The 25,738-nt window shown below is 38.2% G+C and overlaps 2 protein-coding genes across 3 annotated transcripts in view; one reads left to right on the top strand and one right to left on the bottom strand.

Moving 5' to 3' along the window:
* Positions 1-11,918: 11,918 nt before the first annotated feature.
* Positions 11,919-19,296, bottom strand: xrcc3 (X-ray repair complementing defective repair in Chinese hamster cells 3). The gene is made up of 7 exons (XM_051655778.1): positions 18,964-19,296; positions 18,728-18,865; positions 14,600-14,812; positions 14,302-14,456; positions 13,932-14,144; positions 13,748-13,794; positions 11,919-12,895 (listed from the first exon to the last, which is right to left on the bottom strand). Exons 1-7 carry the CDS (start codon positions 19,016-19,018, stop codon positions 12,649-12,651), a joined length of 1,068 nt encoding a protein of 355 aa, XP_051511738.1. The 5' UTR covers positions 19,019-19,296; the 3' UTR covers positions 11,919-12,648.
* Positions 19,297-19,561: 265 nt separating this feature from the next.
* The window catches only part of brf1b (BRF1 RNA polymerase III transcription initiation factor subunit b), a 100,268-nt gene continuing 94,091 nt past the window's right edge, over positions 19,562-25,738 (top strand). For both annotated transcript variants that reach the window (XM_051655764.1, XM_051655763.1), the window contains exons 1-2: positions 19,562-19,767; positions 20,709-20,909. In XM_051655764.1, the coding sequence (XP_051511724.1) occupies positions 20,729-20,909 (181 nt within the window). In that variant the 5' untranslated portion in view covers positions 19,562-19,767; positions 20,709-20,728. The remainder of the gene's footprint in view (positions 19,768-20,708; positions 20,910-25,738) is intronic.

The following is a 25,738-nucleotide window of genomic DNA, read 5'->3' as shown; positions in this document are numbered from 1 at the left end:
CAGAGTGGAAATAATGCAAACTAAACTCATAGCACCTCCCGAGATGATCAGAAATAATTTGCAGCATTCTCACAGATAACATTATTCTTGCAAACAGTTTTCGGATGAATGAAACAGAGAAAAAAGAGTGAAAACTCTTTACATGTGCATGTTCCACATGACAGACTCGTGCTGTACGCCTCTGAAAAAACAGCGAATCAGACACAAGCATTGACTGCTTTTCTGTTGTCTGTTCTTAAAAATATAATAAAGTGTGTTTCTTCAAGCGCATGACTTTGTAACTAACAGCATTTCTTGTCATGTGTCACTCTGAGACTGGTCGCCGCCTGTTGTGGGTAGATGAGCAAAATTACCCACGCATGAAATATATTTGGATGAGGAGCTTGCAAACTGGATTTAGCCTCGTCGCATTTGGTGGAAGTTTCACACCCTGGCCACTGTATAATATATCTGGCGACTTCCCAGATGCATGGTTTTGCCATTTCCCAATATTGTCAATCATCATCTGTTCACAGTCGGCATCAGGATCTTTGTAAGACATCGTCGATATCCGATTACATAGTCCTATCTCCCAGCCCTAACAAACACTTTACTGTCCAGCATGTGCAATAAAATCATGTTTTTTTTATGTGTTCTTTTGCTTTATCTTTATTTTGATTTAACAAATATATAAATATCAAGTTACCTTACATGCTGCGTGGAATGAATAGTGCTACTTCTAACTCAACATATATGGAACAACTATTGTACCTGTTCCTAAGATAAGGGAGATAGAGGGAGAAATTTAACACCTTATCTTAGTACTGAGAAAAAAGGAAAGAGTTACATTTTTTGTTTCTAGTGTTAGAATGCAACACTATACACCATTGTTGCAAATAAATAACACATATTGGACAAACTATATGAGGAGTTGTTTTTTAAAATACTTTTAAAAGGGTTCAAATAACTAATGATGTAGAGATTGGGACAGTGCTGGGTTTTGCTGGGTAATTATTATAGGAAGTCAACTACAGAGCATGCTCGTAATGCAACCATGAATACGCTGCTTGTAAACATCCGGTTGATGCTCAGATTTATTTAATAAAGTAATTGCTGCTGCTTTGGGTAGCAAGTCATTCTATCTGGAGAGTTAAGACAAGCTCGTAAGCAGTAGGCATAAGCTCTGAATGAACATATCATCGTGGATACTAGGTTAGCAGCACCCAAGCTTGAAAAGGTCAGTAAATCTTTGGAGGTCTGCTTTACTGCAGCAGTAATTATTCCTTGCTTGGCAAGTGGCACTAAAAATCTCAATACAGTTACGTAATCAAATGCAGTGTAGTGTGGAATTGCCAAAATAAACATCAAACCTGATTTATGTTTTTTATAATGTAAAAGGGGAGTTTGTTGATTTGTAAAGTGTTAAGGCATAAAAATCTACTGCAACTAAATGCAACTGCAAATAAAAAATAAATAAATAATAAAAAAAAATAAAATCTGACAAAAAGGACAGACAGAGAGGCAGATTAAATGCACACCATGCACAAACAAAACCATGTGAGAAGAACTCCAGCTGGGCTCTGCTGCTGCTTAACAGCACATTATCCTCCAGGTATAACATTCAGCACACACACACACACACACACAGAGAGACAGATAGGACTTAGACATACAGATGGTCTCTGATGTGCCTCTGCAGATTTTTGTGTTCGGTCCCTGAGTCATTTCGAACTGAAGGCATTCTCAGAGAAAGAGAGAACAGGGGAAAGAATGGTTAAGAAATACAGACGATGAGATCATAATAATAATTTTTTGTCTCTCAGAAATCCGTTTTTTTTTTTTTTTTTTTTGTGCCAGATTGTACATAATCACCACCATCAAACACAACTGACATATGACAATATATAACATACAAAACAAACCCAAATACACCATCACACAGTCACATACTGTAATAAAAATTAAATAAAAAATCGAATTTTGTGGCATCCTACACCTCCTTTCTGAATGTAGAAGTTGATAGCAGAAGTGTTTTTTCAAAATTCCTAAACAGAGACTAAATTTTCTTCAAGCTACATCCATCAAACCTGGTACAGACCTTCAGACTATTTTATCATAGGTTGCTGTCTTTTCTAACTGATCAGAATTATGGTTTGCGCACAGTGGACAATCAAAACTCTGAAACATCCCACAGACTTACGTACATTGATGGAATGATCTATCTGTCTATCTATCTATCTATCTATCTGTCTATCTATCTATCTGTCTGTCTGTCTGTCTGTCTGTCTATCTGTCTATCTATCTATCTGTCTATCTATCTGTCTGTCTGTCTATCTATCTATCTATCTATCTGTCTATCTGTCTGTCTATCTATCTATCTGTCTATCTATCTATCTATCTATCTATCTATCTATCTATCTGTCTATCTGTCTATCTATCTATCTATCTATCTATCTATCTATCTATCTATCCATCATCTGTCTGTCTGTCTGTCTATCTGACAAGGAGAGGAGAGGAGAGGAGAAGGATTGTATACCCCAAGGTTATCTGTTCAGGTCTAATTAATGTAAAGCGTGATGATTTTCTAGCTCCACAGGGAGCAGTAAATCAATCTGGGATCAATTGGACAGTACAGGTTTTAAAAATATCCAGGATGCTGGCAGTTTAATTTGGAGCCCTTAAGTCTTTTTAGCTGATAGGCTACATCAGTCATCGTGTTGCAGTTTATGGCAACCCGGTGTATGTCTTTCATTAATGTCATGACCTTACCCTAAGAGAATGCTGTCAGGAGCTAATTAAATGCCAAAACCATACTGATTATTTCTAGACATTTAAAAATAATAATAATAATAATAATTTTTGGGTGCACAATTCCTTTTAGGAAAAGGCCTCAAATCACATTTCCATGATGACATACAAAATAAGTGAACATGTTTATTTGGCTGGCTTTAGACAAGTGTTTTGAAGCACTCTTTTGTAGTTGTATTTCTCTAGACTACTCCCACGGGGTGCCTTCAAATCTTTTAACGTCAGGATCGTTGGCATCCCTTCCTTCTAATCCTGCGCCGATATGTGACTCTAATGAAAATGCAAAATTGGTTCATTTCGGAGGATTACATAACACTATTGGGAACAGGCAGGAGGGAGTCACTCTAGGTCTAGGACAATGCTGGCATTGCTAAAAACAGGAGCTGTTCTGAAATGAACTTGAAACTCTCACCTTTTGAAGTAGTTTTCTTCTGCATAGTCTTAGTCCCACTAATGAGCCCTATTATTGTGTCCTGTTACAAGTTTGCTATAGAAGAATTAAATGTTCTGCCTGCAATCTTCAATCATAATTAAATAAACAATATAAGGAGCAATATAGATGCAACTCTTGATAAATTGGAACTCGTTTACAGCCATCATTAAAGGAATAGTTCACTCAAAAATGAAAATTATCTCATCATTTACTCACCCTCATGCCATCCCAGATGTGTATGACTTTCTTTCTTCTGCAGAACACAAAAATGTTTTGAAGAACATCTCAGCTCTGTTGGGCCTCACAATGCAAGTGAATGGTGATCAGAAATTTGAAGCTCCTAAAAGCACATAAAGGCAGCATAATCCATACGACTCCAGTGGTTTAATCCATATCTTCAGAAGTAATATACAGGTGTGGGTGGAAAACAGATAAATAAAAAATAAAAGTCCTTTTTTACTATAAATCTCCACTTTCACTTCCACATTCTTCCTTTGTTTTTTTGGCGATTCGCATTCTTCGTGCATATCGCCACCGACTGGTCGGGGCTGGTCAAAGGTGGAGATTTATTGTTAAAAAGGACTTAAATATTGATCCGTTTCTCACCCACACCTATTATATTGCTTCTGAAGATATGGATTTAACAACTGCGGTCGTATGGATTACTTTTATGCTGCCTTTATGTGCTTTTTAGAGCGTCAAAGTTCTGTTCACCATTTGCTTGCATTGAATGGAGCTAAAGAGCTGAGATATTCTTCAAATACTCTTTGTTTGTGTTCTGCAGAAAAGTCACATCTGGGATGACCTGTTTTCCTCATTGGCAACCCCCAGCTGGTGTGGCCCTAAGCCTAGAAACGGCCCTGAGTTGAGATCATATGACCAGCCAAATATTACTCACTTTCACTATTTTAACAATAAAACCTTGTAATTGGATGTTTTTACTCATGGAATAAATTAATCATGACTGACTGCGCATCAGTAACTGAGAACCTATGTTTTAGCATAAAGCTGCATCAATGCCATTAAGTGTCAGCACAGCATAAGCATGATTATTACTGAGTGCACCAACTCATTATGTACGATACTTTGATGCTTATCAGTTTTATTTATCTATGCTTAATCCAACTCATCTATCGCCACATGTACCTCCCACTGCTGCTGACTATTGTGTGTTTTTGTCCATCTTGGGCTTCCTGTCACCATGGAGATGCTACCTTACCACAACTCATTATAGATTCTTTCCAAAACTTTTGGAAGCAATGTCTGGTCTTGACTGACAATGTGAGTGTGTGTGGACACACTCACAAGGTAGTGTGTCCATCTGTAGGATAGAGAGATCTCATTCAGTGTCTGAGTGAAAGGGATAACTCACCCAAAAATTACAATAATATCAGCATTTAATCACCTCCATGTCGCTAAAAACTTGTATGACTTTCTTTCTTTCATAGAACACAAAAGTAGATGTTAGGCAGAATGTTAGCCTCAATCACTATTCAATGTAATTGCATCTTTTGGCATACAATTCAGAGAATACAGACATTTTGGGTGAACTATCCCTTTAAAAGTAGAGAACAGATTACCTGTTTGTAGTCTATACTGAACTACTGAACAATGCTCAAGATTGTAGGATATTACAGAGTGTTTTTTGTTGATTTCTGTTTTCCTTCTATGGATTACTGAAATACTGGATATAGTACTCATTTTGCTTCCATGACAAAGTGTGACCTAGTTCTGTAAAGGAGGGCCTAGAGTGCAAACCCCCCATTCTACAAAATCTGCATAATGGGTCAACCCAGCCTGCTTTTCTGTCTGAGCTGAATAAAACTACTGTTTATCTCAAACTGTTTCATCTGCCACGGCACAATACCCTCAGTCAGTACTTCACATGCCTGCTCCCTTTGGTATTGCCATGGCTTGCTTTTGTGTGCTGATCTGGGACCAGCTTTGCTTTTTAATGGCTAAGATTGAAATACAAATAGCGCCAGCTGGTTCTGGGTGAGTCTGAAACGGCAATTTTTCATTCACACTGCACTTAGTGCACTTGAATGTCTGGACTTACATGCTAAACAAGAAAGGCTCTGAATTCTTGGAACTATATGTTCTATGAGTTACCAATTCTGCTTTCTGTCATGGCATAAATCTCATGACCAAACTATAGCTGTGTTGTCTCAGTCACAGATATAGGTATAGGTAAGTGTTGTATGTACACTGTACTGACTGTGAATATAAGTAAACTAATGAATGGCTCAGTTCACTTGCAGTTGCTCTTTCCGGCACTGTTTTGCTCCTACATTGCTTCCTCAGTAACACAATGAAAATTTCAAATGTTTAGCATGAATTATGGGTACAAATTGCTAGTACTCTCTCATTACCCTCATTTCAAGCTCACTGCTCCCTTGTGGTGAAGATCTGCTACTGCACCCTCCTGCATCACTACAGATGATGTCATATCCGCCCTGTCCTTTTTTTTCTCCTTGTTTGTTTACATTTGCTTTCAGAGACCTTTTACTATTGTTGTATATAAGAGGGCTAATAAATAGAACTGGCATGATTTTTCCCCCAACAAATCCACACATTGTATCATCTGTTCTTTAACAGAGGCAATCTATGTCTGTGAAAGCATCAATATTCTTGTTTATGTTTGCCAGACAGAGAGACCGCTGACTTTAGGTTAAGGCGACCAGATTTCTGAAATGAAAAATGGGGACATTTCAAGTTCAGTGGTCAATAGGTCATTGAAATGTATTGTTACTTATTAAAAAAGGGGACAAATCTGATTTTATGTATTTTGACCATGTTAAATGTGGTAATGTGATGAACTATGCACTGTAAGAAATTATTTTGGTTTAACTTATAAAAAAAGTTATAGTAAATAACAATTAGTGGAATTATTATTATTATTTACATTATATCAGTGCATTGCCATTGTGCCATTAGTTTACTCAATAAAAACACAAATTCTTATGTTATACACATTAGTGAATCTAAGTTGATTTGGCAAAAAAAATATAAAGTTAACAAATCATGGAAATAATTTTAACGGTGTGGTGTATCATGCTCTATAGAATACTGTAACCTTTGTCTCAATGAAATTCAAACACAGAGGTAAAGTTGATCATTTTTAGAGATCTAATAATAATAATAATTATTATTATAATACTATTTTACCTAACTGTTTGCGTATCTCATTTGGACCTGTTTTTCTTAATTATCACCTTTTATTTTGATCAAGTCTTATGCATTATGGTGCTCCTTTTTAGTCACTTGTTTCCCTGCAAGGCGCAATGTAATCTATGCTGTAATGTACTGACTGTACATTTCTTTGCAGGTATTTTATACATTTTTATTAAAAAACATTATGTTATTAATGTCATATTCTTATTTGAAATTTATTTGGGGTATATGTTAATACAACAAATGAGTAAATATGTGAGAAGGTGCTTCTTTTAGTGTGTGATTATTACTAGTGTGAGAGAGAGGGGATGGTGGGCCGGTAGCATTGATATACACAACACACACTGATTAAACATAAAATTATTTATTTTATTTGTTCATTTGCAGCGATTAATTTGACTACTTTTCCCCATGCATGTTAAACTTTGTGCGGTCTGTGCAGGAATTCCCACATTGTGCTATACAATCCCGCGCCAAATTCAGAACCTGTTATAAAATACATAACAATCTAACTTTATAACATAAATAGCTAGTATATGCCTTACCTTGAAGTTTATAACAGTGATGATAATTCTCTGCAATTGCCTGGTCCAGTTCTTAATGGCAAAACTGGCCTGACTAAGTAATCAGTAAAGGAAGACGAATGAATTGAAGTTGCTATAGCGAGCAGCCCCCCCTGTTGGTCAAAATAAACAGCACACGGTAGGCTTTGCTGCTCGGGCTAAGTTTCTTGCCGTGTAATATTTCTCTATGCGGGCTGTTTTGAACGCTCGGGAAAAACGGGGACATTTCCAGGGACATCTCCATTCGGGGAAGCACCAAAAACCGGGACTGGTTTAAAAAAAAAATTATATATATATATATATATATATATATATATATATATATATATATATATATTGTATTTAGGCCCTTAAAGGAAAAACACAGTCAATCAAGTGAGTATGCATCTGACTATCTCCAACACTAATTTACAGCTGCATTTAATGGACTCATTGTACAGTATATATTGCAGTGTTTATGTGTGTTTGCTCAAAACCTTCTTTACATACACCTAAATGCGTGAGACACAATATGATGTAATCTGTGATTGTGTGTAAAGATGTCATGGTAAACAAAAGTCCACAAGTATGGGTGTGCATTGCGTTTTTCAGCTGTTTTCCTTGCAGTCTTATCCCCATATTATATTCAGCATATTTTTCCACATACATTTTCCTGTACCATTAAGAAATAAAGTACTATATACAGTACTGTACACTTCATGTGTGTGTATATGCATGTGTATACATACAGTATATATATATTTACATCTATGTACAAACACACACACAAACACAGACACACACACAGTATTTTTCCGCTCATGTGCACATTCAAAATGGAGCTGACCTGTAGGAAAAGCATTTCACTGCCAATGCTGTACTTGTATATAACAAATAAAAGACTTTGCTCCACACATGTGCCACAAATCTCCTTGAGTCTCGATACTACAATCCATTTTAATTTCCTTTTCTTCTCTGTCCCAAGATGGTCGTATATGCTAGTAAGACAGAACGAGAGAGAGCTCAGTGGTTAAGCTTGCAGTCATCGCTTCCCTCTTTCTGTTGCCCTGGCTCAGACAAGTAGACGTGGGATGCATAATAACAGGTGCCTGCCTGACAAATCAGAGTCAAGGTTAAGACGGCTTGATGTATGATGTGCACACACTGAAGTATAAAGTCCTCTCTGAGCCCAGCAGTCGTTTTGAGGATGATGGCAAAAATGCAGTGGATGTGGGCGGTGTATGTACTCAGAGAACCCGTCTATGTGTAGAGTGTTAAAATGTGTAGAGTGTTAAGAGAGTGTTACATAATAAGCTTTTCATCAGCTCAGCAGTAAACAGCTGAGGGTACGGAGGAGAATGTGTGTGTGATTGTACCATGAGGTGGGGGTTGAGTGGAGGAGGTTGCAGTGCGATGGATGGAGAGGGTGCTTGTCTTGTCGAGGGTGGGGGTAGTCAAACAATCCGAGGTAGACAACCCATGTGATCGTCGGCATGGTGACGGGAAGAGCTAAAAGAGAAGTCGCTTGTACCCTTTGGGTGCATCTGAGTGTATTTACTGTATGTTTGTGTGCCCCACCACTCACTTTTCTCACAATGATAAAGTGACTAGCAAAACCATTACTTGCTCAGAGTGTGGGTATTTGTGTGTATGTGCGTGCATGCTAAGTAGCTTCGCAGGACTATAGGCCAACCCCAAAACACATTAGAACTTCTTTGTGTGTGCACTGCAGTGGTGGACGAAGTGCACTAATCCTGTTGTTGAGCAAAAATTCCAGTAAAAGTAAAATTACTCCATTTAAATTTCCTCTTGAGGAAAAGTATTAAAGTATTTCCTTTAAATGTATTAAAGTAAACAGTACTCAACTTGGTCAAAGGAGGGACAACACTCTTTAAAAAAAAAAAAAAAAAGAACTACATAGAAAAGGAATTAACCACTAACAAAAGCCTTCATCGGCCAAAATCAAAGGACAATGCATCTACATGTATTTCCTCAGCTCATTCGGGATGACTTCAAGGACTTTAATACTAAAACTTAGTTCATACAAAATCATTTTGTTTAACCATTGACCCAAAATACTTACTTAGTTTACTAATTTTAACCATTAATAGTTCTAAACATAAATAACTAATATTGGCATTATATTCATTCATTTTCTGTTATAGCATAATTTCATGCACAGGTGCTTTGAAACAACGCCTGTTGTGAAAAGTGCTATACAAATAAATTTGACTTGACTGGTCTATTAAAGGGATAGTTCACCCATATGCCACAATCCATACGACTCAGGTGGTTAAATCCATTTCTTCAGAAGTGATATGATAGGTGTGGGTGAGAAACAGATCAATATTTAAGGCCTTTTTTACTATAAATCTTCACTTTAACATTCTTCTCCTTTTGTTTTAGGCGATTCACTTTCTTCATGCATATCACCACCTACTGGGCATGCAGGTGAATTTATAATAAAAAAGGTTATAAATATGAATCTGTTTCTCACCTACACCTATCATATCTCTTCTGAAGAAATGGACTTAACCACTGGAGAATTTTCATTTTTGGGTGAAATATCCCTTTAACAAACACACACAAAGCCTGCCATATCACGGCTTTGGGTTATAATACAAAATCTATCTATCTTTCTAAAGGTTTTATCTATCTTTTTAAAACTTTCAGACAAAGGCTTTGCCAAGCCAACATCCAACATCAAAGTTTGTCTTTACAAACTTTACCTTACCTTTACTTATATAGTTAATTATACTGTAGCAGATGTTTTACCAGTGACCAGTTTTTTTGGAGGGCTCTTAATTTTTTTTTTTTCTGTCTGCTGCATTTGATGTGACAGCTCAGGATGGTCACTAATGAATTTCTTGGGGTGCCATCAGCCAATCAGTATTGTTATTGTCAGAACAGAATATAATTTTCCTGCTTTCTCGAGGTACTATAGACTTCCATTATCTAGAACCACAGACATAACAGATGTGAACTCATATTTAAGTAGGTATCCAAAAGAGTAATAAGCAGCTACAGAACTCTATGACACATTTTTACATTTGTTTAACCATCTATAGCCCAAGGTATAACAGAGAGTTTTATCTGATGTGCTATAAATCAAACATTGATCTCACTGCTATAGCTGTCCCTCCACTTCAGTGGTGAGGCAGACAGTCAATCCATTCAACCTGTCAAGCAAATGCTGAGTTTTGTAGGATCTCAGCCTCCTCCTGCTGGGGATGATGGGCTTTAACACAATAAAGAAATAAAGGTGACTCATCTTGAGTTCCAGTCATAGAATCAGGATCAACTAGTATCCAATGAGAATCTAAAAATGGACGGTGCTATTGTTCATGCAATTTTTTTTCAGAAACATGGCTGCATCTTTGAATATAATCTTTTTCTTTTTTGTGACTTCTCTACTTGACTGTCTGTATTTACAGGTGCATCTCAATAAATTAGAATGTCGTGGAAAAGTTCGTTTATTTCAGTAATTCAACTCAAATTGTGAAACTCGTGTATTAAATAAATTCAATGCACACAGACTGAAGTAGTTTAAGTCTTTGGTTCTTTTAATTGTGATGATTTTGGCTCACATTTAACAAAAACCCACCAATTCACTATCTCAAAAAATTAGAATATGGTGACATGCCAATCAGCTAATCAACTCAAAACACCTGCAAAGGTTTCCTGAGCCTTCAAAATGGTCTCTCACTTTGGTTCACTAGGCTACACAATCATGGGGAAGACTGCTGATCTGACAGTTGTCCAGAAGACAATCATTGACACCCTTCACAAGGAGGGTAAGCCACAAACATTCATTGCCAAAGAAGCTGGCTGTTCACAGAGTGCTGTATCCAAGCATGTTAACAGAAAGTTGAGTGGAAGGAAAAAGTGTGGAAGAAAGAGATGCACAACCAACCGAGAGAACCGCAGCCTTATGATTGTCAAGCAAAATCGATTCAAGAATTTGGGTGAACTTCACAAGGAATGGACTGAGGCTGGAGTCAAGGCATCAAGAGCCACCACACACAGACATGTCAAGGAATTTGGCTACAGTTGTCGTATTCCTCTTGTTAAGCCACTCCTGAACCACAGACAACATCAGAGGCGTCTTACCTGGGCTAAGGAGAAGAAGAACTGGACTGTTGCCCAGTGGTCCAAAGTCCTCTTTTCAGATGAGAGCAAGTTTTGTATTTCATTTGGAAACCAAGGTCCTAGAGTCTGGAGGAAGGGTGGAGAAGCTCATAGCCCAAGTTGCTTGAAGTCCAGTGTTAAGTTTCCACAGTCTGTGATGATTTGGGGTGCAATGTCATCTGCTGGTGTTGGTCCATTGTGCTTTTTGAAAACCAAAGTCACTGCACCCATTTATCAAGACATTTTGGAGCACTTCATGCTTCCTTCTGCTGACCAGCTTTTTAAAGATGCTGATTTCATTTTCCAGCAGGATTTGGCACCTGCCCACACTGCCAAAAGCACCAAAAGTTGTTTAAATGACCATGGTGTTGGTGTGCTTGACTGGCCAAACTCACCAGACCTGAACCCCATAGAGAATCTATGGGGTATTGTCAAGAGGAAAATGAGAAACAAGAGACCAAAAAATGCAGATGAGCTGAAGGCCACTGTCAAAGAAACCTGGGCTTCCATACCACCTCAGCAGTGCCACAAACTGATCACCTCCATGCCACGCTGAATTGAGGCAGTAATTAAAGCAAAAGGAGCCCCTACCAAGTATTGAGTACATATACAGTAAATGAACATACTTTCCAGAAGGCCAACAATTCACTAAAAATGTTTTTTTATTGGTCTTATGATGTATTCTAATTTTTTGAGATAGTGAATTGGTGGGTTTTTGTTAAATGTGAGCCAAAATCATCACAATTAAAAAAACCAAAGACTTAAACTACTTCAGTCTGTGTGCATTGAATTTATTTAATACACGAGTTTCACAATTTGAGTTGAATTACTGAAATAAATGAACTTTTCCACGACATTCTAATTTATTGAGATGCACCTGTACATGCCATGGTTTGAGAGTGCCCTAATGGTAAATGCTGATCTTGTGGCAAGAAGGGTCATGCGACAATAAATTGGTAACTGACATTTATATTCCACAACTTAAATGTAATATTTTTCACATAACCTACAATCAGGTTTACACTAGGGCATGCCCAAACCATGGCATAGATGGAGAAATACATACACAGAAGGGAACAGAGAGAAGATGATATCCACAGATTGTGTTTTTTTTTATTTTATTTTTTTATGATGAACATGTTTTTAAAAGTTGGACTATCCACTGCTTTGCTCACTAAAATTGGAGTGGAAAATAGCCTGTTTTCTTCCAAGGGCAGCTATGATGTAGCAATAATGTTCTGTTCACCTGTATTTAGGAAAACCAGGAATAAAACCAACCAAAATAAAAAAGTTTATTCTTTGTGTTATGAGCATAAAAAAAAAAAAAATTTAAAATTATAATAAATATATCATTATAGTTTTAACAAAATTATTTGCATTTAATATCTATAAACAAAATATTAGCAACTAATGTTGTTAGTGTGTTTTTAAATGCTAAATATTTTTAGTCATTCTCAGTCTTGTCTTGTGCATCTGAACAATTTCAAATGTCCTTTTATAATGTCCATTAGCAACTGTCAACTGCCATAATTCTGTAACTGTTGTCTCCTTCTATCTGATCCTTTTGGCACTGTTGATAATTCATCATGAACAGCTCTGTGGTTGCAGTTCCGATCCATCATCAGGGATTCCTCTCACTCCTTCTTCCCAAACCCCACATAGACAGCTTGCTCGAGGGAGATGTGGAGCAAACACTACCTCTAATTTTCGGGGAGCACTGCTTCGGCTGTCTAATTTTACAGACCCCGCCAGTCTCCTGAGCATGAGTCTCACCATCACTTGGTTAGCCCAAGCCATGCCCAATGCAGGAAGCACCTTACTCCCCACCAGCCTGTGTACACAAAGTTATAAAACACTTATTGGAGAGCTTCAAAAGATATGATAACAAATTGAGTATGGCATGCTTTATACACTTTGGCTTATGGAAAGAATCATACAGAGAGGACGATCCTTTCCTACACAATACATGCACATTTCCTTAAAAATCTCTTTACTAAGAACAGGTCTGCTAAAAAATAAAAGCCAAATATAAAACAATGACAATTTTCATTATATATGTAAATATACACTCACCGAGCACTTAATTAGGAACAATATGGTCCTAATAAAGTGCCCAACATGGTCTTCTACTGTTGTAGACCATCTGCCTCAAGGTTCGACATGTGTGCATTCTGAGATGCTATTCTGCTCACTACAATTGTACAGAGTGGTTATCCGAGTTACCGTAGAGCTTCTGTCAGCTCGAATCAGTCTGGCTATTCTCTGTTGACCTCTCTCATCAACAAGGATTTCCATCCATAAAACTGCCACTCACTGGATGTTTTTTGTTTTTGGCACCATTCTGAGTAAACTCTAGAGTCTGTTGTGTGTGAATGTTCCAGGAGATCAGCAGTTACAGAACTACTCAAACCAGCCCGTCTGGCACCAACAATCATGCCACGGTTAAAATAACTGAGATCACATTTTTTCCCCATTCTGATGGTTGATGTGAAAATTAACTGAAGTTCCTGACCTGTATTTGCATAATTTTATGCATTGCACTGCTGCCACACCATTGGCTGATTAGATAATAGCATGAATAAGTAGGTGTACAGGTCTTCCTAATAAAGAGCTCGGGCTGTGATGCTGAGAGCTGTGATGTATAGGTGGTAGCTGCAGTCATAACTGACACAAACCCACTTACCCATAATCACACCTTCCGGGATTTGGTCCATCCACAACATCTGTAACCTGGATCAGAGAAATAACATAACTGCCGTAAGCTACATAACATTCTCGCAGTTTTTTTAATGTAAATGTGTCTATTCTACAGTATCTCTAGGTGTTTGAAATTAGATATACTGGGAAGTCTGTGTTTGTGCCTGTACCTGGTTGACACAAAGTACAGGTGCACCATATGTATGACTCAGGTGGTGGAGCGTGCTGGAAAAAGCTAGCAGGTGGCGTGACCTCTTTATAGCCTCATCAGCCTGGAACTCACTACGGAACAGAGCAGCAACTGAGTCCACCACCACCAGTTTAACCAGACCTCTCTTCAGCAGCACTGGCACACGCTGAGACACACATGCCTGTAGAGCCTCCTGTATACAAACATTAAGATCCAATTGACCTTTCTCATACTTTGCAACCTATAACAGTATAGGCCTAATTCAACAGGATTCAGCTTTGATATTCAACTCTTTTGTTCTATAAATAAAAACGGTACAAGTTTTAAAGTCAAATGTTCGCTAATCTCACCAAGTCAGCTGCATGCTCGATGTAGATGTTGTCACTAAAATGCTTGCCGTGAATTAGAGCTGGAGGCAGATCTGGTCTGAGCCGAGGCTGCTGGGAAATGAGTTGCCGTAGCCGTTTGATAGGAAAGGAATCCTCAGTGCAAATATAGGCAGCTCCTGTCAACATGCCATATAAAATATGGTTTATTGGCACAATAATATACCCACAACAGCATTTCATCAGAAATAAGGCATTTCTTTAAATGCACATTAACTTCTGCAGGATTTGGACATTTTTCCCCCCAAAGATTTCCTCTTACCTGAGTTCAGCCCCCCATTATCCTGTGGATACTGGACAGACAAGCAAAGCTGCAAACAAAACTGAGTTTTTCCAGCAGCACTCTCTCCTGCAAGCTCTGTTATCCCTCGTAGGGGGAGACCACCACGCATCAGGCCGTCCAGAATGGGGCAGGCAAAAGAAAGCCTATGTCCAGGCTCCAAAGCAGGACATTCTCCCTGGATCAGCTGCAAGGCTTTGAATACAATAAAATAAACGGTGTAAATATTTGCACTAGGTGTAAATGGCACCTGCCACACAGCGTGACTATTTGCACTCCAATAGTCCGGTGAAAAAAACAAATTGACAAATTGCACCCCTAGTGTCACTGCAGTGGCATGGGGTGTAACAACAGTATGAATGTGCTTTTCTAGTGCAGACCACCCGGGTTCGATTCCACTTTTGTCCCACTTTTTCCCATCCTGTCTCCACTCTTAATATTTATATTCCTTTAATACAACTTATAATAATAAATACAAATGAATATAAACATTGATTGCGTTGCAGTGATTTGGTCACAGTGAAGGTCGGGGAGTTTTGAGAAAGGTTTGATCTGGATAAAATTAACAATGGTTTTACTATAGTAATATTGCAGTAACCATGTTTTTTTGGTGGAAGCCGTAGTTTTAATGCAATTAACCATGGTGTTACTACAGTAATATGGTGTTAATATATACTCACTGAGCACTTTATTAGGAAGACCTGTACACCTACTTATTCATGCAATTATCTAATCAGCCAATCATGTGGCAGCAGTGTAATGTATAAAATCATGCAGATATGGGTCAGGAGCTTCAATTAATGTTCACATCAACTGTCAGATTGAGGAAAAATGTGATCTCTGTGATTTAAACCGTGGCATGATTGTTGGTGCCAGGTGGGCTGGTTTGAGTATTTCTGTAACTGCTGATCTCCTGGGATTTTCATATACAGCTCTCTAGAATTTACTCAGAATGGTTCCAAAAAGCAAAAACATCCAGTGAGTGGCAGTTCTGTGGACGGAAATGCCTTGTTGATGAGAGAGGTCAACAGAGAATGGCCAGACTGGTTCGAGCTGACAAAGTCTACGGTAACTCAGATAACCGCTCTGTACAATTGTAATGAGCAGAATAGCATTTCAGAATGCACAACACGTCGAAACTTGAGGCAGATGGGCTACAACAGTAGAAGACCATGTTGGGCACTTTATTAGGGCCATATTGTTCCTAATTAAGTGCTCGGTGAGTGTATATTTACATATATAATGAAAATTGTCATTGTTTTATATTTGGCTTTTATTTTTTATTTTTTGGGCACTTTATTGGGACCATAGTGTGTTCCTAATTAAGTACTCGGTGAGTGTAGTAACCATGTTTAATTTTGCAGTTACTATAATTTTCTACAAAATACCATGGTGACTACTATGATTACTGTAATAAAACCATGGTCAATTTTGGTAAGGGAAGGTGTAGGGTGTCTGCGGGACTCAAAATAAAAATAAAAATAATTGCACTCCAGTCATGCCCTATACTGTATGTTAGTCTTTAAATAGGGGTGCAAATAGCATCTATCACTATTTGCACTTAGTGCAAAGAAGACGCTTTTTGTTGCTATTTACACTTAGTTTAAATAGCGTTTATCGCTATTTGCAATTTAGCCTCTGCCTGGTTTGCTTTGGATCTTGCTAGATCATTTCTCTTACTCTTTTTAACATTTGAAAGACTGGGGGAAAAGCAATAAGTGAGTGGGACACGTTTCTGAGAAAATTATTGAAAAAGCTGTCCCCTGGAGGTAATGTGATTTTGTATATAAACTCTAGCATCAACCTACAATCTTTATCTAAAAGTAACATGGCAGCATTTTTGAGAAATCAGCTTACCTTCAAGGCAAAATCTTTTTATTTTTATTTTCATTAGTTAAAAAAGCTGTAACATTGAAAATAAAAACATTAGGCTTATTTTGAAGACAAACATGCACATTTATTATTTGGGCCCTAATGTGTTGGAAAAATAGCAATGAATTGTTTTCTGAGATATCGTTCTGTTCTTACCCTTAAAGGTGCACTCAGTAATTTTTTTCCTCATTAAAAAAGTTGTACTCCTAATGAAAGTAATAGTCATTTTGAAACATATATATAAAATCATGAGCACTCATATGAGATGAAGACTCTAGTCATATCAGTGACCTTTTAAAAGCTGTTTTATACAGGTGCATCTCAATAAATTAGAATGTCGTGGAAAAGTTCATTTATTTCAGTAATTCAACTCAAATTGTGAAACTCGTGTATTAAATAAATTCAATGCACACAGACTGAAGTAGTTTAAGTCTTTGGTTCTTTTAATTGTGATGATTTTGGCTCACATTTAACAAAAACCCACCAATTCACTATCTCAAAAAATTAGAATATGGTGACATGCCAATCAGCTAATCAACTCAAAACACCTGCAAAGGTTTCCTGAGCCTTCAAAATGGTCTCTCAGTTTGGTTCACTAGGCTACACAATCATGGGGAAGACTGCTGATCTGACAGTTGTCCAGAAGACAATCACTGACACCCTTCACAAGGAGGGTAAGCCACAAACATTCATTGCCAAAGAAGCTGGCTGTTCACAGAGTGCTGTATCCAAGCATGTTAACAGAAAGTTGAGTGGAAGGAAACAGTGTGGAAGAAAAAGATGCACAACCAACCGAGAGAACCGCAGCCTTATGAGGACTGTCAAGCAAAATCGATTCAAGAATTTGGGTGAACTTCACAAGGAATGGACTGAGGCTGGGGTCAAGGCATCAAGAGCCACCACACACAGACATGTCAAGGAATTTGGCTACAGTTGTCGTATTCCTCTTGTTAAGCCACTCCTGAACCACAGACAACATCAGAGGCGTCTTACCTGGGCTAAGGAGAAGAAGAACTGGACTGTTGCCCAGTGGTCCTAAGTCCTCTTTTCAGATGAGAGCAAGTTTTGTATTTCATTGGAAACCAAGGTCCTAGAGTCTGGAGGAAGGGTGGAGAAGCTCATAGCCCAAGTTGCTTGAAGTTCAGTGTTAAGTTTCCACAGTCTGTGATGATTTGGGGTGCAATGTCATCTGCTGGTGTTGGTCCATTTTGTTTTTTGAAAACCAAAGTCACTGCACCCGTTTACCAAGAAATTTTGGAGCACTTCATGCTTCCTTCTGCTGACCAGCTTTTTAAAGATGCTGATTTCATTTTCCAGCAGGATTTGGCACCTGCCCACACTGCCAAAAGCACCAAAAGTTGGTTAAATGTCCATGGTGTTGGTGTGCTTGACTGGCCAGCAAACTCACCAGACCTGAACCCCATAGAGAATCTATGGGGTATTGTCAAGAGGAAAATGAGAAACAAGAGACCAAAAAATGCAGATGAGCTGAAGGCCACTGTCAAAGAAACCTGGGCTTCCATACCACCTCAGCAGTGCCACAAACTGATCACCTCCATGCCACGCCGAATTGAGGCAGTAATTAAAGCAAAAGGAGCCCCTACCAAGTATTGAGTACATATACAGTAAATGAACATACTTTCCAGAAGGCCAACAATTCACTAAAAATGTTTTTTTATTGGTCTTATGATGTATTCTAATTTTTTGAGATAGTGAATTGGTGGGTTTTTGTTAAATGTGAGCCAAAATCATCACAATTAAAAGAACCAAAGACTTAAACTACTTCAGTCTGTGTGCATTGAATTTATTTAATACACGAGTTTCACAATTTGAGTTGAATTACTGAAATAAATGAACTTTTCCACGACATTCTAATTTATTGAGATGCACCTGTATAACATGGAGAGGGTCTCCTCATGGGGGCGGCCATGTTAGAATCACATGCTCAGCCGAATACTACTCGCTTAATGTCAGTAAAGGCCTTGTTATTGTAAACTTTCATTCATGGATTAAATTATTAATCATGGCTGACTGTGAATAGTGAACTTCTTCAATGGCATAGGTAACTGAAAACTATTGCTTTTTCTTTATCATTCATTTCATTTCATTGTTATAACCACATCGCTACGTGTCAGTGTAAGGCCAAGACGACATATTAAAAAAATGACTGAGTGCACCTTTAAATACAGTATATCTGTAGTAATAGGATAGTTGTTGTAATAAATAAACGAAGCCCACCTGTGACAGGTGAGGATTTGCGGAGAGCAGCTGCAACAGCATGATGCAGGCGCTGAACATCAGTCTTTGACAAGTTCGTCAGTCTCTGCAAATCTGGACCCGAGAAACAGAGGATGTCCTTCGCTGATCTAAAATTGGCTAAACAATAAAGACACAACAAGTGTGGGAGATTAACCAAAATTCCAACTTTAGATAAGCTATGAGTCCAAGTCAGTTTGAAGGGGCGTTGTGTCAACCTTTTCTCACAGCAGCAATAATCCTCGGATTCAGCTCAAGTTGTTCCCAGTCCATCGCCTTTCTTGAAACTCCATTTAAATAGTTCGAAACAGTGTAACGTTCATGAAATAAAGTATATTTACTATCTTAACCTACTTCAGAAAGCCGCACTCATTTTGAACAATTTACTTCCTGGTCAAACACTGTCAGTGTCAAAATCAAAGTCTTCAAATCGATAAACAGTTTTCCTCGTGTTCACTTGCTCGTGTTTATATTTTGAGGACAGATAATACGATATTACAAATAATGAATAATAATTTATTCCAACAGTGTTTAAAAGAAATATGGCAATAGTTATCTGCTAAGCAGGACACTGACAATGGGGGAAGCCAATGGACCAGTACATGTCGAAAAAGGGGGTACTGAGTTTTAGTTTTTTTTCCCCAAGTCGATTAACTTAGAGGATAATAAAGACGTATTTATATTTAATATTTATTAATCTATAATGTCCGATATGGCACATATTAGTCAAATACTTTCTTAAAAATAACTAAAATAGGATTTGTGGTATCTCAGCCCCCCCTCCATATGGCGTTTTTAGAGAAGTCCCTAATGTGTGCAACGCGGTTCAAAACATTATTGGTGTCATGAATCCAATGAAATGTTAAACCGCAACAAATTAAGTTAGTCCTTTGAAATATGTTGCTTGTGGAAAAGCATTGCTTGCAATTGTTAATAGTTTAAGGTGCGTGGCAATAAATAGGATTGGAGGATACTACTTTAAAGTGTTTTGTCTTAACTCAAGTCTTTACTTCCTTGAGCTGGTGAGTGGTTTGCTATAAAAGGCTAGCGTAAATGCCTTATATTTTATGGAATAAAAAATAAAGCGATAAAATACATACAGTTTGTTTGAAGAGTGTATACATTTGGTGTGTATCTTACAGGTCGTATGCAAGTTAGCTTTTCATTGCGTAGCATATGTGCACATATCAACACATTAGCTTAGCAAGATTTATAGATAATAGATACTAGAAATACACATTTGAAATAAACGTGACGTGGTAATACAATTTAAAAATTAAAAACACAATACGTGATGAACGTTGCACATGCCAGACAGAGGGCTAAATTGAGCATTGTTTCATAAATGTTTGTGGGTTGTTATGTAGTCTAGCGGGTTTACAGAGATGGGGGTAACGAGGCGATCAGAGTTCAAATCCTGGCGTGTTTACTGTTGAAAGTTTATGTTCTTGTCGTGAATATTTTTATAAGTATAGTGATTTATATAATGTTTTAACAGAATAATAAACGAGCAATAACGAACTGACGATAGCAAATACAAAATGAATAGTTGGCCTAATGTTACATGGTCAGTAATGCTGCATATACTAGTCTTTAACTACGTCAACACAGACATTTATAGATAGTTTATTAGTAGACATTTAACGTAAAGGATGAGCCAATTTAATGAAATATGCCAATGAGTATGCTTGAAACGACGTCATAATCAAACATAGTGTACCAAATATTTCGAGCTGTTGTGTAGCGTAGCGGTGAAGCTTTGTTTTGTGGGAGTCAGGCGACCCGAGATCGAGTCCTACTGTGTACATACTATTTGCGTGTTGCTTTCAGGATGTATTAATGCGCATATATATATATATATATTGTTTATACAGGGTTTTTAAGTATTTTATAAGTGTAAAATTCTTAATGCACATTTAGTCTGTTTTGTGGTCAGTAATACTGGATATGTTCTCATCATCAGGTCTAAATCCACCTGCCAGGATGAGTCGTAAGTGTAAAAACTGTGGTGGAGCAGACATCGACACAGACCCAGCTCGGGGGAGTGCTGTCTGCACAGCCTGTGGTTCTGTTCTGGAAGATAATATAATTGTATCTGAGATTCAGTTTGTGGAAAACAGTGGAGGAGTGTCTTCAGCTATCGGGCAGTTTGTGGCTGCAGATGGTAAGAGCTGTTCATTTGACATTTTGAAACATGTCACAGGCGGGACTGTTAAATTCCCATAAAACAAAATCATTGCTGAGCTAGATGTCAACTGTAGCTGAGTCCCAAATTACGCATACATGAATGAACAAATGAGTTACATTTATATATTTCTTTTCTGACACTACACTCAAAGCGCTGAGTGGATGGGGGACTCTCCTCTGCCACCACCAGTGTGCAGCGTCCACCTGGCTGATGATGCAAAGGCAGCCATAGTGTGCCAGTACGCTCACCGCACACCAGCTGTTGGTGGAGAGGGGAAGAGTAGAGAGATGCAGCCAAATTGAAGGTTTGGGGATTGTAAGGAGGCCATAATTGATAAGGGCAAATGGGGGTAAATTGGACAGGACAATGGGGTTACACCCCTACTCTTTACAAGAAGTGCCCTGGGATTTTTAATGACCACAGAGATTCAGGACCTCGGTTTAACATCTCATCCAAAGGACAGTGTCTTTTTACAGTATAGTATACCCAACACTATACTGGGGCATTAGGACTCACACAGACTGCAGGATGAGCATCCCCTACTGGCCTCACTAACATCTCTTCCAGCAGCAACTAGAGTTTTTCCCTTGAGGTCTTCCATCCAGGTACTGACCAGGCTCAAACCCGTTTAGTTTTAGTGGGCAAACAGTCTAGAGCTACAGGGCGATATGGCTGCTAACAGGGTGATATGGCTGCTTTGATAAGGTTATTGATATGACTTAACTCTTCATCTCACATGAGTGGTCATGATTTTATACATAGTTTCAAAATTACTATTAATTTCTTTAGAAGCAAAACTTCTTTAATTAGGAAAAAAAAATTACTGAGTGCACCTTTAAGGGTTCAGCACAATCAGATTTTTGGAAAACCACTGGTGTCATACTCTTGTACTTAGTAGAGCTCACTTAGGATTAAATTGTCCATGTAATGCCAAGAAAAGCAAAGTTCACAGTTTGAATTCACCTTTTATTTCACAATTAAATCTTATTTACAGCATCTGTGTTCGTCCTAGAAAAGGAAAATATAGAAAATTGTCAGAATGGGTGGTTTCAGTAATTGAAAGCTTGGACATTTTATCCCAATTGTTGACATAAATTGCTTTAATTTACTGTTGGATGATACATATAGTTTAAATGTGATATAACAATAAAAAATTTAAAAAAATTCAGAAATGGAAAAATACCTCATAATTCCTTTATGAATGCTGGGACCGTAACGACTTGTGCTACCACCAGGGAAGAACACAGTCCCTCTCATTTTATGAGATGATGGTTTTAATCTTACAGGCTTATTATCAAATAGAAAATGATCATCTTTGCCCACTTTTTGTCGTTGTGTATGCTTAGGTAATTTTTTTAGACCGTAGTCTTTGTCTTCACGCAGGAAGTTGCCTGCTGGATGTTCAAATCCTTCATTTTCAGTACCGGTAAGTCCATGCAATTTAAGTGGTTGAACACTGCTTTTAGTAGCAAGTTGGTGCTTATGATTCATGTTGGATGTGGGAAATATATAACTCTCTGATTGTTTTTGGCTCGGGTTGCTTATGATTGCTGCAAGACCGTCAGGAATAATATTTCCATTGTTTGCAAAAGCTGGGGTATTTGGGTTCTTATTTGTTTGGTCCACCAGGGTATGAAGTGAGGAAGCTTTATAGTTGTAACGGTTACTATTTCCGTATTTTTCTTGGAGTGGAGGAAGACTGTAGATGAGTTCATTGGGATTGTCCAGGCCTAGGGAATGTTGACAACCACTGTAAGGTGTGTGATGGCCCCTGGGCTCTCTCAGGTAAGGATGCTCACTCACTTCATTGCTATTTGAAATGTAGTTTTTTGGATTACTGTTGGCAAACCAGGACTGTAGAAAGGATGGTAAGCTTTCATTTGTGATGCTTAGTGCATTTTTTGATCCCTTGTAGAAAGCAGAAACAGGACTGTCATCACCAATCATTGTAGAATTATCCTCGATTTTAGATCCATTTTGATCACTGCGTTTCATAGGAGTTTTCTGAGGGACATCAACAATGGAAGACTCGTAGTCTTTGAACAAGCCATCATAAAAGTATTGCGGTCTTGGACGAGTCAAAGATGGACCATAGATTAAGTTGCGTTTAATAACGGTTCGGGGGTTTATTTTCATACCAGTTTCCTGGAAGAGTTGTGAAGTATGTCTGTATTGGTATGGAATATTGATACCATGGTAACTTTGTTCTATTGTCTTCTGGCCTCGATTTTTTGAGGGATAAGCAGAGTGTGGAACACCTCTTTGCAGAAGTTGTGTATCCTCCTTATCCGTTACATGACAGCTTTCGCCAGGCACGTTGTTTGACCATGGTTTGGCGTCAAAAACAGAGGCTGTGTGAGAGCTGATAAGGTTTTCTTGAGGTCCTTGTAGGTCGTGCAGAGATACAAAAGGAGAACAATAAATGAAAGCAATTCTAAATGATATTGCTGTTGTGTTATGAAAAGTATCCGTCTTAACCTTTTATACCTGTAGTGTCTGTGAGTTTGCCAAAGCCAGGTCCTTCAAAAAGTCTGGATGTAAAAACTCTGTTAACGGAGGTGAGTGGGTATAAGCATCTCACTGTGAGTCTGCAATAGAAAAAAAGCAAAAGGGATAATCAGAATTGTTTTGTTTTCAAAGACCAAGTCAAAGGCCATGTCCACACCAATTCAATTTCGGTTGAACACTTTGTTTTCTGTTTCCAGTTCACTCAAAAATGAAAATTCTTTCATGATTTAACTCACCCTCCTGGCATCCCAGATATGTATGACTTTTTTTTGAAGCTTCAAAATCCACAAAGTGAGCATAAGTAATCCATGTGTTCAGACACAATATGATAGGTGTGGGTGAGAAACAGATAAATATTTAGGCCCAAGTAATTTTTTTTTATTATCATAAATTCTCCTCCCTGCCCAGTAGGGGGCGATATGCACGAAGAATGTGAATCACCAAAAACAGAAGGCGAATGTGAAACTGAAAGTGAATTGGAGATTGACTGAGCAGGGAGGAGAATTAATAGTAAAAATGGACTCAAATATTGATCTGTTTCTCAACCACACCATCATATCACTTCAGAAGATATGGATTTAACCACCATCAGTCATCATTTAACTTTTATGTTGCCCTTATGTGGATTTTGGAGCTTCAAAATTTTGGCACCTATTCACTTGCATTGTATGGACCTACAGAGCTAAGAAATTAAAGATCTTCATTTGTGATCTTCACCGGAATGTTGTTATACCATGTGCGGGTTAAGCCATTGCGCACAGTCTCCAGGACGTGAGCGGGGTCCGACTTGGGGTGGCAAAGCTAATTTTTAGGGTGGCAGCTGCCACCCCGTGCCACCCTTCAGGTCCCACCCCTGTGTAGTTTAGGTTTCTTTTTCTACTGTGGTGCTGTGAAATCAGGCAAATTGACAGTCACGAGTCACCACATACTAAGGCATTCTACCAGAACAGTTGAGCATGGTTACGGTAGCTTAACCGTGCCAAGAAATCCAGGCAGAGAATGGTTTGTTATCGTACCATGCACAACCGTGCTCAAGCAGAAATGCTACTGAAACTGTTCCTCACCCTGCATAGAACGGTTCGGCCCAATGTCTCAGTTTGAAATGTAGGAAAACACCTTTCCAGTGTGAATGAGAGGCATAAATGTAGACAAATCTATAAATCTATCTATGCTTTCAAGTGACAACATAGTAGTGTAAACTTGGTCAAATACCTGAACTTTGATTCCCTTGTAATGGATGACTCCTGGTCAGTTATGGCATCTGCTTCAGAAACAATCTCATTTTCATACATAATGTAGCCATCACCTACCTACAAAGGGAAGCAAATTGCATTGGCAAAGAATTAAAGGGATAGTTCACCTAAAAATTAAAATTCTCTCATCGTTTACTCACCCTCCTGGCATCCCAAATGTGTATGGCTTTCTTCTGCTGAACACAAATGAAGATTTTTAGAACAATATCTCAGCTCTGTAGGTCCTCACAATGCAAGTGAATGAGTGCCAAAATTTTGAAGCTCCAAAATCCACAAAGGGAGCATAAAAGAAATATATGTGACTCCAGTGATTAAATTCCCAATCAAATCAAAATCAAAATCCCTTTATCATCACTCAACCATATACACAAGTGCAATGGTGTGTGATATTCTTGGGTGCAGTTCCGAACAACATAGCAGTCATGACAGTGATGAGACATATACCAATTTACAATAAACATCAGATTTACACAACACAATTTACATATCTAATATACACATAATTACACACAACAATATACAAATAATAATATACAATGTACAGTATACAATACACAATATAGGACACACATACACAAAAATAGAATAGTATATATACACAATAAAAATAGTGTATATAAAATATACAGTAGGTTGTATTGTGCTGTATTGACATTCAGGCTGCCGGTTGATAGTCAGTTGCCAGTGTGTTGTTAAGAGAGAATATAATTTATAACAGTCCAATATAAGATTATTAAAGTGCAGTGCTGATGTATTTTGATCGTGAGAGATCAAGAGTTCAAAAGTCTGATTGCTTGAGGGAAGAAGCTGTCATAGAGTCAGCTGGTGCGGGTCCTGATGCTGCGATACCGCCTGCCTGATGGTAGCAGAGAGAGCAACCCATGGCTCAGGTGGCTGGAGTCTATAATGATCCTCCAAGCTTTTTTTCCCCACATGTTGCCTGATATATATGTCCTGGAGGGAGGGAAGCTCACCTCCGATGATGTGTCTGGCAGTTTGCACCACATTTTGCAGGGCTTTGCATTTGAGGGCGGTGCTGTTGCT

This window comes from Myxocyprinus asiaticus, chromosome 25 (assembly GCF_019703515.2).
Source record: "Myxocyprinus asiaticus isolate MX2 ecotype Aquarium Trade chromosome 25, UBuf_Myxa_2, whole genome shotgun sequence".
NCBI classification, from domain to species: Eukaryota; Metazoa; Chordata; class Actinopteri; order Cypriniformes; family Catostomidae; genus Myxocyprinus; species Myxocyprinus asiaticus.
Note: the sequence above shows the minus strand (reverse complement) of the source record. Positions and strands in the feature narration are given on the sequence as shown.